Below are 14,857 nucleotides of genomic sequence, written 5' to 3' on the forward strand. Positions count from 1 at the left end.
ATACATAATTTCAAGTTCCCTTTGTTTAATGGTTTGGAAATGTTTATACCCTGGGGCAGTGCTAAGATTTGAGATGACTAAGAAGGACAGAATACAGTATATATAGCAGGTGAGTATCTGGAAATATCCTTAAAACTATCAATGCCTGCTTTAACTCGAAAAATCTTCAAAAGAGTGGTGAGCTAATGTTTGAGGACGTAACCTAAGTAGTTTTGGAAATTGGTGATTGACTGGAAACCATGAAGCAGATAATAGGAACTATACATAAATGCTGTACCCTAGTTGGTAAATTTGTTTCTTACAGGGATATGGGTTAACGATTTGGAATCTGCTTTACATGTATACTGGGGCTGAACAACCAAGTAGACAATGGATGGTATAAGCCAGGTTTCTCACCGTCGGGGAGAGAAGTTACAGAAAAGCAAGAGGGGAAGGCCAGAGTGAACCTCATGTTGCTGGATTAGTTGAAGACATTAGTAGGAACCCATGCTTAGCTTAATATCCATAAAAATGGAGAGATTGGTGTGGACACACAGGTTAGAGTACACACATACACATTTCTTAGCTCTGTCCACAGAGTGGGCCTAGAAGCAGCAACACCCAGTGGCAACAAGCACACCCAGCACCCAGATCTTGCTTTCTAAACCAATGAAAGGAACCAAGGCTGCTTGGTGAAATAGATGATTCTGGGGCTGGGGCAGAGAAGGTAAAAGATGAGCTTAGACCATCTTCTTGTAATGCAAGAAAGTAAGAAAGGGCTCAAAAAGGATGGGGGCATGTCAAAGGGACACAGAAGCCCACCAGAAACAATTCCCCATGGCCAAAGCTGGAACAATTTAAGCAACAAAACAAATGACTTAGTTTTGGATTATTACTGCCCCTCTGCCAAGGGGTGGCAATTAATTCCTCTCTGCTTAAGTACAGGGTGGACTTAGTGACTTGCTTGTAGTGAACAGAGCACGGGAATGGAGAATTGGTACTTTTACAGTGGAGAGCCTGGCAGACTCCCTTAACCAGGCAGTCGAGGTAGACACCACCAGTAATAAGTCACGTTGATGTGGCATACTCCCTGACATGGTGTGTCAAGAAGGTGCTTCACCTTTGTGGTCTTCTTCCCCAAACCCAGAAGCTCAGTCCAATCATGAGGAAAACATCAGACAAAGCCAAGTTGAGGGACAGTCTACAAAATACCTAATTGGTACTCCTCCTAAATGTCAAGGTCCTGAAACACAAGGGAAGACTGAGATGACTGCCAGAGACCAGAGGAGACTAACGAAGACTACGTGTCTAAGTATAAATAAAGTGTTTGTGTGGTTTTTGCATGTTAAGGTTTTAAAAACTGTTAAATCTTCAAAAGATGGATATATTCCAGATTTCAGCAGATCCTTATTTGTGATCTTACTGTATCTCCCCCTATTCTTCACTTTAGTATTGTTCCCTATAGGTTTATGCTGTTCCCCACTCACCCCTATGTGATCTGCTGGGAGAAGCCTGTTTCTTCTTCAGTACAACATTCTCACCTCACTAAAGTATCACAGTATTAAATGAGGCAACACTTGAAAGGACCCAGCACGTGTGTCATGGTGACCCATACATGTTGGGATCCCCTGCAAATTTATTCCACAATACTCTCTAGTTTCTGATCCTTACCATACCTGCTCCTCACCTTTGGCCTAATTCCTTCCTCATGTACAGGACTGCCACCTTCTGGCAAGATCTGTAGCCACCCCACTCCTCTCTCAGCTGACTCTCCCACCCGCACTCTTTTGTGCATCCTGTGAGGGGATGTATTTAAGGACAGTCATTGAAAATGACCTTCAAACTACCCAGAACTAGGTCTTATTGAAAAATTACACACATTATGTTATAATGAGATATATTTAGATCCTCAAACTTAGGAATGTAAAGAGAGTTACATGGTAATAAACACAAATCATAACAATGCTGTAATGGTTTCTGGTCAGCAACCCTATGAGGTAGGAATCATTATCCTCATTTTATAGTTGAGGAAACTGGGGGCTCAAAGAGGTTAAGTAATTTCCCACAACCACACAAGCAGTTACTAGTAGAGCTAGCATCCATGTCTGTCCTACTGGACTACAAAGCCCAAAGCTCATACCCATTCTGTTATATCTTCTCCCTTGAGTTCAAAAACCCACAGGAGTTCTAGATTTTTTAAACTCTGTGATACTAATCAGGAGCAACTTTAAATATTGTTTCCTCCTCTTCATTCTGTTTCCAAAGGAAAATACATATCTGCACACTAATTACTGTTCTGACAGGAATTCCTCATTTGAAACATCTCCTCAATGGGACTCAGGAACGTTTCCTCGGGCCTCATCCATCACGCGTGCCTTGCCACCCAGCTCGCTTCCTCAGTTCTGACACCCAATCGGGGTTGTCATCTTCTTCCTCAAAGTCCCTGTAAAAAAGCAATTTGGGCATTAAGTCTCTATATTAGGGGAACAGTAAGTATTTGTTGATGGATTCAAAGCAAAATACCACCATAAGAATATTTAAGTTTTTGAAAAATGAGTTCCATAAGGCAATTAAACAAAAAAAATTGTTAATTCTTCTAAGATTGCTTCTTTCACTGTTTCTAAAACTTTTTTCAATGCAAAATCTAGTATATTAAAATATAACAACTCCAGGCTGAAAGATTATATGCATAGGGTTCAGCCAGGAATTACATAATAATATCGTAACACATTACCTATTCCAGACAAATGATCGATACAAATATTCATTGATGATGAAAAGTAGGAAAAGGAGCTCCTACTAAACCTGAAATTATTATGGTCTAATTTAATCACACCTGCACACACCCACACACACACCAACTGAAGCTTGGTAGGTATATCTCAACGTACGTGTCCTCCTCTTCCAGCCCAGGTTCAAGTCTCTCTGGATCCAAAAGGACAGAATCTTGACCTCCATCGACATTGTCTGATGCTTCTGTTTCTTCAGACAGGGGACCTTTCAAGAACCTTTCTGAACCTTCAGGGGAAGAGTAACAGAAAGCATGCCAATTTAAATAGTATTTACTTATTTTATGCCTGTTGGACTAAAATACTCCGAAAGCTTGTTAGCTGATTGAAGCCAATGTCATGTTCCATATTTCTCTTGTAGAACCTCCCCACATTACCCAGCATGATTTTTAGCATAAAACAGGCCTAGGAAGCATCAGTAGGTAGGTTAAATCTAAAAATGTCAAGAAAAAAACTCAAAAACTTATAATAAAAACCTTCAAACATAACAACTATTTTAAAGTTTATCTTTGGAAGTTGGATTACAGTTCATTATTTTTTCCTTTGGGCTTTCCCCTCCCATTTTCACAGTGCAGGGGAAGAAAAGCAGGGAATTAAAGGAAGACCACATGTACGCTTTAAAAAAATTTTCCAGCTATTGATTACTTTTAGATTTTTTGCTTATAGAACTAAAACCACATAAAACTATGGGCTAAATCTTTATAAGAGTCATTTCCAAACAGAACTACAATATACAGTTGACAGTGAACAACATTGGTTTGATCTGTGTGGGTCCACTTACATGTGGATTTTTTTTTCAGTGTATTTAAATGTTTTTTAAATGTATTTTCTCTTCCTTATGATTTTCTTAACATTTTCTTTCCTCTGCCTTATTTTATTGTAAGAATACAGTGTATAATATATAAAACATACAAAATATTTGTTCTTCCTCTTTTTTCTTTCTTTTTCTTTTGGTTGCTGGCCAGTATGGGGATCTGAACCCTTGACTTTGGTGTTATAATACCAGGCTCTAACCAACTGAGCTAACCAGCCAGCCCTAACCTACAAAATATTTGTTAATTGACTGCTTGTGTTATCAGTAAGGCTACCCATCAACAGTAGGCTAGGAGTCAAAAGTTACAGGGGGATTTTCTACCCTGCAGGGGGTCAGCGCTCTTAACCCTCACTTCGTTCACAGGTCAGCTGTATTTTTAAAACAGTGACTTTCCTAAAATGACAAGGACTTCATCAATGGACCAAAAACAAAATCCAGGACTTATAATTGCTAAATCGAAATTCACAACCATTAACCTTCCTTAACATCTTCTTGCCATGTATCAACCTCTGCTCAGGGCTCCCATTATATTCTGTGCACAGCTCTATCAGAATGCACATGCCACACAGCACTGCAGTTCTCTCTATCTGTTCTAAACTGTTAGTTATCAAATAAATACATACCAAATAAACAAATACAACTAAATCTGTTACAACAAATACAGTCAAGATTTGCCATACCATTATATGCTCTACTTGGTATAATTTAACTTAGACCTTAACCTAACAAGGTGGTTTAGTAATTGAATTATCAAAATTATACACACATGCACACCCTTAAGGCCTAGATTCCTAAGGATAGTATTATAAAAGATTATTATATACAATTTTAGTGAAAATGTCTGTAGAAAAAATTAAAAAATCAAATCCTAATTGTTTATCCTTTTTAAATTCTATTCAATATTACAGAATTCAAGCATACAGTAAAAGAAATCTTGGAGTTGTCACTAAAGCAATGGCATATTTGAATGGTAAAAATGGGCTACTCTTCAAAGAAAGTGTAAGACCCGTGCACCATGCACAAATCCCACACACGCTGGGATGGCTCACTTCATGAAGACCATGAGACAGAGACCATTGCAATCAGGCAAGAGGAGTTTTATTCCAGCATGCTGGGGTCACTTAGTCTCCTGGACAGAAGCTACCACGAGCTTACAACACAAGCACCTTTTATACAGTTTTTCTGGATAGACTTTTGTGACAGGATGAGTTGTTGGTTATCTGTGGCGTCTTTAGATTTATGGGTAGGCTTTAGCAGGCTGGAACCCCGATAGATCTGTGGCACCTTTAGATTTACACGTAGGCTTTAGCAGGCTGGCACCCCGATAAGGAACAGTGCATTTCTCAATCGTTTATCTTCCCTGGGGTCTGGCCAGGTGGCCTTTAGATAAGGAACTAGTCAGTTCCTGGAACCGGGTGGGGGTCACTCCCTTCCTGGAATGTTTAGTGTGCTCGGGCCCGCCTGACCTCTATATGGCCCCTTAGAAGCTGCTTCACTTAAAATGTTTTTAGCAAGCATTTGTTACAAAAGCAAACTGCATATATTAAAGTTATATTTTTCTTTACAAAAGCAGTAGCATAATTAATAGAATAAGCAAACAAATGAACAAACAGAAGTAATGTAGCTCTATGGAAAATTTTAATTATAACAAGACTAGCTAGAAAAGATTAAAAAACATAAAAATTCAATGTTATGAATTATTTTATAACTTTAAAATCAAAGGTTTTCTGGGAGTGGGGCATGCGGAGTTATTACTTAATGGGTGCAGAGTCTCAGTTTTGAAAGTGGAGAAAAGTTCTGGAAATGGATGGTGGTGACAGCTTCACACAAACGTGAATGATCTTAATATCCCTGATAAAAATGGTTGAGACGGTAAATTTTGTTATGTATAATTAACCTCAGTTTTAAAATAATCAGAGCATTTGCACAGTTATGTAATAGACACAAATTACCTGGTCTACATATTGTGTATGTTTGAAACGCCAGGCTGAGGTCAGCGTTGTTAAGGATGTCCAACAGGGTGTCAGGGGTCTCTTTGAGCCACTGCTTACGGGTATTACTTTCTCTGTACTTTATTACAGAACCACCTAGAAAAGATAAAAATCAGTGCCAAATAAAAAAAGGTTATCAACATCTATCTTTCGGATTATGTTTCAAGCAAAATTAATTATATTTGACTCTCAACTAAAATCGACTTCACTCACCCGTATGAGCAGTGTTCTGATGTGTGATTCCAAATATCATTCATACAGTGACATTAAAAAAAAAAACCTTCTAGCACATTGAACAACTATTAGAAAATGTTCTATGATAAAATAACAGTGTTCAATATGACCACAAACCTCTATCATCCTCTGCTGTTAAACTGGAAGTGAGTATGGATGCATTTTCCAAAACTGAAAGAGCTGTACTGGGCACATTTTTCTCCCACTGTTGCCTGTGAGGACTTGGTGAACTGGCTTTCTTTGGATGGACTGATTTATTACCTGATTTTAAAGTGTAAAAAAGGAACGCTAAGCATATTATTTTATTTTTCATCTATATCCACACATACACTTTCTAACAACAATATGGAAGTATTTCTTTTCTCTCTCAAATGCAGATCTAGCAACAATGTTCTTTCAAGTCTAAGCATCAAAAGAAATGGAAAAAAAAAAACCCTAAAATGAAAAGGTAAAACAAATCATTAAAGCGGCTGAATTTTTAAAAATTGTATGTATATGTATATATATATATATATTATACAACATACAAGAATGAAGCCCCTACAGGACTTATGCACATACTGTATGTATGCCATGCCTTTTATGGTGGATAGTATAACAGATACTACTTTGCTTAATGGCTCTTAGTGATTAATACTATTCTCTCTTGTGGGTAAAGAAAATATTCCTGTAACATTAAATGAGCAAATATATACCTGTACACTTGCTTATGAGCCCAAGACCTAGTAATATGAAAATTGTATTCCTTCTATATTCCCCCACTACGCACCTAGGCAATGATTAGAATTAGAGTAACTTACCTTTTTCTTCTCTGTTTACTGTTCTCAATGCACTTTCAACCAAATTTTTATTAATACTTTCTAAATCAGTGTGGCTACTCTTTTGACCTTGTTCTTCCTCTTGCTTTAAAAGAGATTAAAAATACAGATTAAATCATGTTAAATCATGAACTCACACCAAAAAAGTAAACAAATATGCAAACTCAGCTATTTTAATTTTAAATAAAAATGAATTAAAGAACATGAAGTCATAGAACCCCATAATACATGTATATTACTAGCCATGTACATCATATATACATGTAAACCACACATACATATATGTATATGTATATTAATAGTCATATATATACATACATGTACATGTATATTAATAGCCATATATGTTAATAGCCATTAATATCAATTATTACAAATATGAAGAGGATATATAAAAATGGCAGATATCTCCCAGGTCTTTATTGAGGAAAAGAGTAATGAAAAATTTCAATATGGTTTGCTGTATTGGGCTTTTCATACTTTAATATCAAAATGAGATATTTTATAAGGTTGCTATATAAGGTCAAAATGTTCCCATTTAATTCAAATGATCTTAGCCCTTGATTTCATGATGTATAGTAACACACTATCTAGTCTTTACTAAATCTGCATATATTTTGAGAAGGCACACAGATTCTCAATTATTTGTTGAATGAATAAATAAACCCTAGGCCTTGACTGACACAGTAAGTTTTCTTATTTCTCTGCAGGGATTCTCAAACTTCTCCTCCTACACATCTAGGGGACACAAAAATCTCCACCACTTAACAGTGGTGGCTCACTATAGCTATGATTTGTTTTTTTTAATATATTTATTTATTATTATTATTTTACATTCTAAGATGTTGTAGAGCAGTTGGGAGGGAGGGGGAGGGGGAAGGTGTGGGAGATAGGGTAGGAGGAGGAAAGGGGCGCGTGATCAAGGCCCATAGCACCCCCTCATTCAGGCAGGGGAGCCCGGGGCACTTCAGGCAGCAATCTGATTGTCACTAGGCTGGATGCAGATGTGGAGGGGGGCGGGCGGACCCTCATGGCTGAGGCCCTGTAGGGTAGGGGGACTACCTTGGCTTGGGAGCCTGGGGCACTTCTGGCTGTGGCCTGTATAGCCAAAATTTTAACCCCCCCACACCTCCGCCTCCCACAAAGCCTTCAGAATCTTGGAGGAGTGGTAAAGAGCAGTTGCTAAAAGCCCCCTAGGGGATTCCAATCTCTCCTCCCCATTGAAAATCCCTGCTCTCTGCTCCCACAGCAGCCTTTACCTTGCGTCTGGGCACTACTCAGCTCTGCCTTCATTCCCTTCCTACCTTGCCAGGCTGCTCAAGACTGTTTACCTCAAGTCCTCTGTTACCTGACTGACTTTGGGGCCTTTTCTCCATTCTTTTTATAGATTGCACCCTTTTTATTCTGCTAACACTTACTGATGTGTCCACTGTAGGTGGTATTAGAATTTACAGTGGTGGCTGCCTGAGGCAGAGTTCGGGATTGGCTGAAAAGGGCCTAAGGAAACTTTTTAGGGGGATGGAACTTCTATATCGTGATTGTGGTGGTAATTATGTGGCTATATAAATACCATTACCAAAATTCATCAAACTGTATGCTAAAAATGGGCAAATTTTATTGCATGTAAATTATGCCTCAATAAAGCTGGAAGAAAAAAAACAGATACTACTGTAAAAGAAAAAAAAGTACAGGGACAGGATATATTCCATTTGTAGCAACATAATAGTGGGATGTTGTTATTTATTTACAACCTAAGATTCATTCAAAAAATTTACAAGTTTAGGCTGGTTAGGTCAATTGGTTAGAGTGCAGCCTTATAATCCCAAGGTCATGGGTTCAGATCCTCATACCGGCCAATTGCCAAAAAAAAAAAAAAAAGGATAGCCATAAGGCTGGCCAGTTGTCTCAGCTGGTTACAGTGCAGTGTTACAACACCAAGGTCAAGGGTTCAGATCCCTATAGCGGCCAGCCACAAAAATAAATTTTTTAAAAAAATTTACAAGTTTAATTACCAGTGTAATTTCCATGAATAGATAGACTAATTTGTTATCTGTACAACATATTTTCCTTTTTGAATTAAAAAGTTAATTAAAATATTGAAAGAAAAAAATCACCAATAATACAAGGTTTGCTAAGGTGGTTGTGATAACACTGGAAAGTGGATCAGCTGTTGCTGTTCACAATTTTATTGCAGCTTTAGTGTAAAAGAGCATCATAGCTGCCTAGGGCTGGAAAAGATAAACAACCTTGAATGCCTGGCTGGAAAATGACTCATGGGATGATGGGGAGACACTACAATTTTTTCAGCATAAAAATGTCAAGATCAAAATAGTGATCTGAATGTTATTCAGTTGTAAAAAGGAATGAAGTTCTGACACAGGCTACAACATGGATGAACCTTGAAAACATTGTGTAAGTGAAAGAAGCCAGACACAAAAGAACATTGTATGATTCCCCTTATGAGAAATATCTAGAATGTGCAAATTCAGAGAGACAGAAAGTGTACTAGAGGTTACCAGGGGCTGGGTGGGGGCCTGGGGAGTTATTGTTTAATAGGTACAGAATTTCTGTTTGGGGTGATAAAAAGTTTTGAAAACAGATAGTGGTGATGGTTGCACAATATTGTGATTGTAATTAATGCCACTGAATTGGACATTTAAAAATTGCTGAAATGGCAAGTTTTATGTCATATATATTTTACCATAATAACAAACAAACAAACAAAAAGCCAGGCTAAAACAAGATTTTCATGACTGAAAGCAGGATAAAGTTTTCTCACATCTGTATTAAAACCACTGTCATCAGTAATTAAAAATAGAAAAACAAAATGGTGATCTCAAGTGGCTCAGCGATAGTGCAGTGCAGCAGTTACTGATCACTTCACACGCCTAAAGATGAAGAACTACTTCACTGGAGGGACTTTTGGAAGACAGTCTTCCAAATATTTCCCAGCACGTAAGGGTACCTGGTACCCAGTAGATAGATGTTTCATAAATTTAATTTTAAAGCACTTACCACCATGCTTGCTTCATTGCTCAAAGCTACCCTGATTCTGCTGGGGTCTGTTTAAAAAGAAAAGAGAAGGTAGAAAAAGAAAGCACATAAAGGCTCGCATTATTAAGTTCCCAATGTGATGTGCATAAAGCTTGAGAGACAAATGAGGTTTTTAAAGTCAAAGAGCCAAAGGGTTAGGGCCGGCCCCCGTGGCTCCCGTAGCACCAAGGCCGCGGGGTTCGGATCCTATATAGGGAGGGCTGGTGCGCTCACTGGCTGAGCATGGTGCAGACCACCCCGTGCCAAGGGTTGCAATCCCCTTACTGGCCAAAAAAAAAAATGAAAAAAAAAGAAAAGAAACAAAGGATTAGTCTGAATAGGGATATCAAGCTTTAATAGCCTAGTAACACACCTCAGCTGTTAAAAGAGGCTTTTTCTGCTGCTTTATTCCTAATATTAGTATCTGAAAGTTAAAAGAGATCTCTTTTCACTTATGCCAACCCATTTAGGCACTAAGAGGTAATATATACTTGAAGGTTATTATCCTCCTTAGTGCATGCTAGTTAGTGGAGTCTGTGCTTTTCCTGGCAGGTGTCGTAGCCAGTGGAACAGGCAACCCTAACAAGAAGTGAGCTGCTTATTCCTTCCCAAGAAACAAGCAGGAGTCAGGGGGTCTCTGACAACTGATCTCTTTGGCAGGGATAGCTCCTGCCTCATTATCCTCTGGCACAGCCCTACAGTTCATGTCCCTTTTTCATTCAACATTTTTAAAAATTGCTATTGAACATCCACAATGGCAGACACTGAGAATACAAGAGTGAGTAAGTCAGACACGATCCCTGCACTCATGTTCCATTTCATCGTTCTGGTCTCACTTGTACGGGCTAAATCAACATGCCAGCAAACACACAGTCCCCATACGGTGGTATTTCTCTGACTACGTATTCCTCTTCTTTTAGAAACTATAAAACTACACTTTTCCAATCTACGTTGAAACTTTTCTTAGCCTGCGTTTTCTTGCCCAGTGTTTTAAAATGAATTTACCACTACCCTGGGATGGGAACAAAAGCTACAAAATAATACCTAAAGTAAAATTAACACCAGAGCAAACTGATGAAACAAAGGTACCTAGCTACCTCCTATGTAATGGAGAAAAAGATTAACTATAAGACTGAAGGGTTTACATCCTCCACAAAACAGCACTTAGAAGTTAACTTTAACAAAACAATACAGTTTTCAAAATGTTTCTTTTGTAGTACAGGAGCATAACACTAAAATGAAGAGCACCAAACAATGGAGGTTTGCAACGTGTCCGAAAACAGTGATGATCTTCTACTTCCAACTTCTTAACTCTTCTCCCTTATTCTGTTCATATCTACTATCTATGTTGGATTTTTCAGAAGCAAGTCATTGGTGACAAATGAAAAGGAATAAAAATAGCTTTGAAAAAATTCAGAGATGACAACTTCCAAAGAGACAATAAATTAAATTTGGTATAGTCAGGATAGACTACAGATGTATGAAAATTTTATGTAGCTTCTTTATGTGGATGGTTCCCAACTTCTGAAAAGGCTCTTGTTTTTGTTTGGGTTTTTTCTTTATTAATAAGCTTGACATTTTAGAGCAGTTTTAGGCTCACAGAACGACTGAGTGGAAAGCACATTGATTTCTACATACCCCCCCTTCCCTACTACCAACATTCTGCCATACCACAGTGATAACACTTGCTACAAGCAATGAACCTACATGTCACTGACATATCACTACCACCCAAAGTCATGGTTTACAATAGAACAGGCTCTATTTTAAAAACTTTGTTTTCACTATGGTTCTTCAGAAAATTGGGGATACATTTTTCTATAAGATTAGTGTTCCTTTTTCATGGTTAGATTCCTAGGCCAGCCCACAAAAGCCTTCTACCTGACCCATAACAAGCCAGAGTAAACATGATACTAATAATGAAACAAAATATCCAAACTAGGCTTTTTCTTTTTTGAACCCTGGAAAACTAAATGTATAAGATTTAGTACAGAATTATGTCTGAAGTAACAAAAAGAAAATTTTGTTTGAGGATTATCTCTTGATAATCACTTCTAATAACTTGAAAATTATTATTTTTCTTTTCTGTTATACCATATTTTTAAAAGAGCTGTTAACAAAAAATAAGCTTTCCAAAATTCTTACCCTTTTTTCTTGGTGTATTATGCTTAGATTTTTTGATTTCTTCTAATATTTGTTCACCATATTCTGTGATGATCTGAAATTTAAAGTTGAGAATTTAAAGATGTGAAATACATTTCTTTAGACACTGCCATAATGTCATTTAATCATCAATATTCTTCAGCACAATAATATTTAAAGTTGAAAAATAAAAATGTCATTAAAAATAAATATATAATTTAGACAGAAAGACAAATATAGACATTTATATATGTCTAGAAAAAGATCTGGAAGGATATGCAAACTGATACTTGGGGAATAACATTGTGGGAGGGAGAAGAGGAGGGAAAGGAAGTTTTAACTTTTTATTTTTTAATACACTTGTGCATCACTTGAATTTTTACAAGCATGTATAATGTGTAATTGTGTCTAAAAGATAAACCATTTTACCATACATTTGAAAACTGTTCAGTCAATCCGACGTGTTTCATACCTCAGGGGGTAGGCACTTCTGCACAAGCCGAGCTAAGCAGCCTCTAGAGAGGAGCGTCGTAGCTGAAGGGCGATGTGAGGGATTCCTTTTGAACATCTGCTTGATTAGACACTGAAGTTCATAGGAATAATGAGATGGCAGTGGGCTGATGGACCCCTGACAAATTTTGAGGATAAGATTCTTCCAACTATTTGCCTGAAACTGAAAAGTAAAAATTGAACTTTAAAAGCAGATACAGGGAAAGAAAATACCAGCTGAACTGAATTCATATAATTCATTTTAATTTCCAGAGGTATCTTTGATATACTATTCTATAACCTTATGGTGGTTCAGAAGAAAGGTAAGCATAGAGTAAAAAACTTCTTCATCTAGAGAGTCTTTCATCAATGCCTGCTTTGGGTACTTTATTATAATCAGAGTTTTTGCAGATACACATTTTTAATATGTTTTCAAAATCAAAGCAATACACACATATGCCTTTTTAAAAAGTCAAATGACACTAACAGGCTTAAAACAACTGTAATTTTCCTCTGCTCCACTCCTCCCCTAGGCATGCTCCATAGCAACACGTGCTTCAGACTTTTCCGGTTTTAAACTTCTACTGCAAAATCCATCTTACCATTCAAGTCATTAAAGGAGCTATTAAAGTTTGACAAATAACAGGGTAGGATATAAAATGAGATCCTGGTATAACATTTAAAACGTTTTAAATCTTTCTTTCTGCCTCCACAGCCGCCATGGTGCCCGTGAAAAAGCTCGTGGCCAAGGGGGGCAAAGAAAAGAAGTAAGTATTGAAGTTCACCCTTGACTGCACCCACCCTATAGAAGATGGAATCACGGATGCTGCCAATTTTGAGCAGTTTCTCCAAGAGAGAATCAAAGTGAATGGAAAAGCTGGGAATCCCGGTGGAGAGGTTGTAACCATAGAAAGGAGCAAGAGCAAGATCACTGTGACTTCTGAGGTGCCTTTTTCCAAAAGGCATTTGAAATATCTCACCAAAAAATATTTGAAGAATATCTACGTGATTGGTTGCGCGTAGTCCCTAACAGCAGAGAGTTTACGAATTACATTAATTCCAGATTAACCAGGATGAAGAAGAGGAGGAAGATGAGGATTAAAACTCATTTATCTGGAATATTTTGTATGAGTTCTTGAATAAAACTTGGGAACCAAAAAAAACCTATTTTTAATGTATAATAAATATATTGAAACTAACATTAGATGTCAGCCTTCATAATGCTTATGTGAGAACACGTTAGCATTCTGCCCTGAAAACATTTTACCCTATTAATAAAAAATACAAGTGAAGATGTGCAAAACAAAAAATCAACATAGAACAAAGGAAAAATTCAGGTAATAATAAATAAGATTGAATCTGCTTTGCCTCAGGCTTTTTAACCATTATACCCAGATTCTACTACATTTCCTAAAGGTTTGAGAACAATGTCTGCCTTAAAGCAGACAAGGGACAACAGATTGTGTGCCAAATATTCAGGGCACTGTAGTCCTTAATACTTATACTTGCTAGGAAAAAGAAGAACATGTATATGTAAGTTTATGAAAAAGATAAAATCAGATAAAGAAAGAATATAATCATAAACAAGATGTTTGAATTTTAAAAATGATTTTATTTGTATACAATAGTGGTTCTCAACTTGGGCTGCACATCAGAGTCACCTGTTTTAAAAATGCTAATGCCCAGGATATCTTCAGAGATTTTAATTTCATTAGTCTGGTGTGGGCCTAGGCATCAGCATTTTAAAAGATTCCCCAAGTTGTTCTAACTGTGCAGCAACCATTATAAGCTGCTTATATTCAAGGAAGATGATCTCTCAATAACATTGTATGCCTTCAGTTTGAGTTACTTTCATCTAGTGGTAGTGAAGAATTTTTCTCAACCAGCCACTCTCCTGAGCTCTATGTGCTGTCAAGCACATCTGTAAAAAAGCCTGATAGAGCTAAGTTTCAATCTCATGCCCAAAGAACAAAATTTATTTCTATGCAAAGCTAAGACCTAATAGGGATCGGCACTATGATTGTTTTTCTATGTAATAAATTATTGCTTAACATGCAAGACAAGTTATTTAACCTCTTTTTTGTTAGTTTATTTCTTTAAATATCTTGAAAAAATATATAATAGGGCAAAGTCTGTTTTCTCATGATATTTCAGTTAGAGAGAAAACTCACGTGGTAAGTGAAATCTAACTGCAAGAAGATGAGTATAAAAATGGTGCAGCCACTCTGGAAAGCAGTTTGTTGGTTCCTCAAAAAGCTGAACATACCGTGACATATGACCCAGCAATTCTACTCCCACATATGCACCCCCAAAACTGGAAATAGGGACTCTAACAGATACTTGTACACCCAAGTTCACAGCAGCACTATTCACAATAGCCCAAAGTTGGAAGCACTCCAGGTGATCATCAGCAGATGAATAAAGAGAACATGGTCTATACACACAATAGATTATTCATCCAGCCTCGGGGCCGCCAAGGGACCTGAGGAATTGAGCCGGGGACTGGACCCCTCCACACAACCAAGCACACCACCAGCACCAAGAAGCATACCAAAAACATCACCTCCA

At 37.5% G+C, this 14,857-nt stretch overlaps 1 protein-coding gene and 1 pseudogene across 1 annotated transcript in view; one reads left to right on the forward strand and one right to left on the reverse strand.

Annotated features, from left to right (window-relative positions):
- Positions 1–1,975: 1,975 nt before the first annotated feature.
- NEK3 (NIMA related kinase 3) overlaps positions 1,976–14,857 on the reverse strand; it is a 29,996-nt gene continuing 17,114 nt past the window's right edge. Inside the window, exons 9-16 of the mRNA XM_063102833.1 lie at positions 12,273–12,473; positions 11,804–11,876; positions 9,641–9,687; positions 6,608–6,710; positions 5,925–6,068; positions 5,535–5,669; positions 2,871–2,997; positions 1,976–2,422 (exon numbers count right to left, since the gene is read on the reverse strand). Coding sequence (XP_062958903.1) covers positions 2,338–2,422; positions 2,871–2,997; positions 5,535–5,669; positions 5,925–6,068; positions 6,608–6,710; positions 9,641–9,687; positions 11,804–11,876; positions 12,273–12,473 — 915 coding nt within the window. The 3' untranslated portion in view covers positions 1,976–2,337. The remainder of the gene's footprint in view (positions 2,423–2,870; positions 2,998–5,534; positions 5,670–5,924; positions 6,069–6,607; positions 6,711–9,640; positions 9,688–11,803; positions 11,877–12,272; positions 12,474–14,857) is intronic.
- Positions 13,010–13,446, forward strand: LOC134382685 (large ribosomal subunit protein eL22-like; annotated as a pseudogene).

This window comes from Cynocephalus volans, chromosome 7 (genome assembly GCF_027409185.1).
Source record: "Cynocephalus volans isolate mCynVol1 chromosome 7, mCynVol1.pri, whole genome shotgun sequence".
In the NCBI taxonomy this organism is placed as follows: Eukaryota; Metazoa; Chordata; class Mammalia; order Dermoptera; family Cynocephalidae; genus Cynocephalus; species Cynocephalus volans.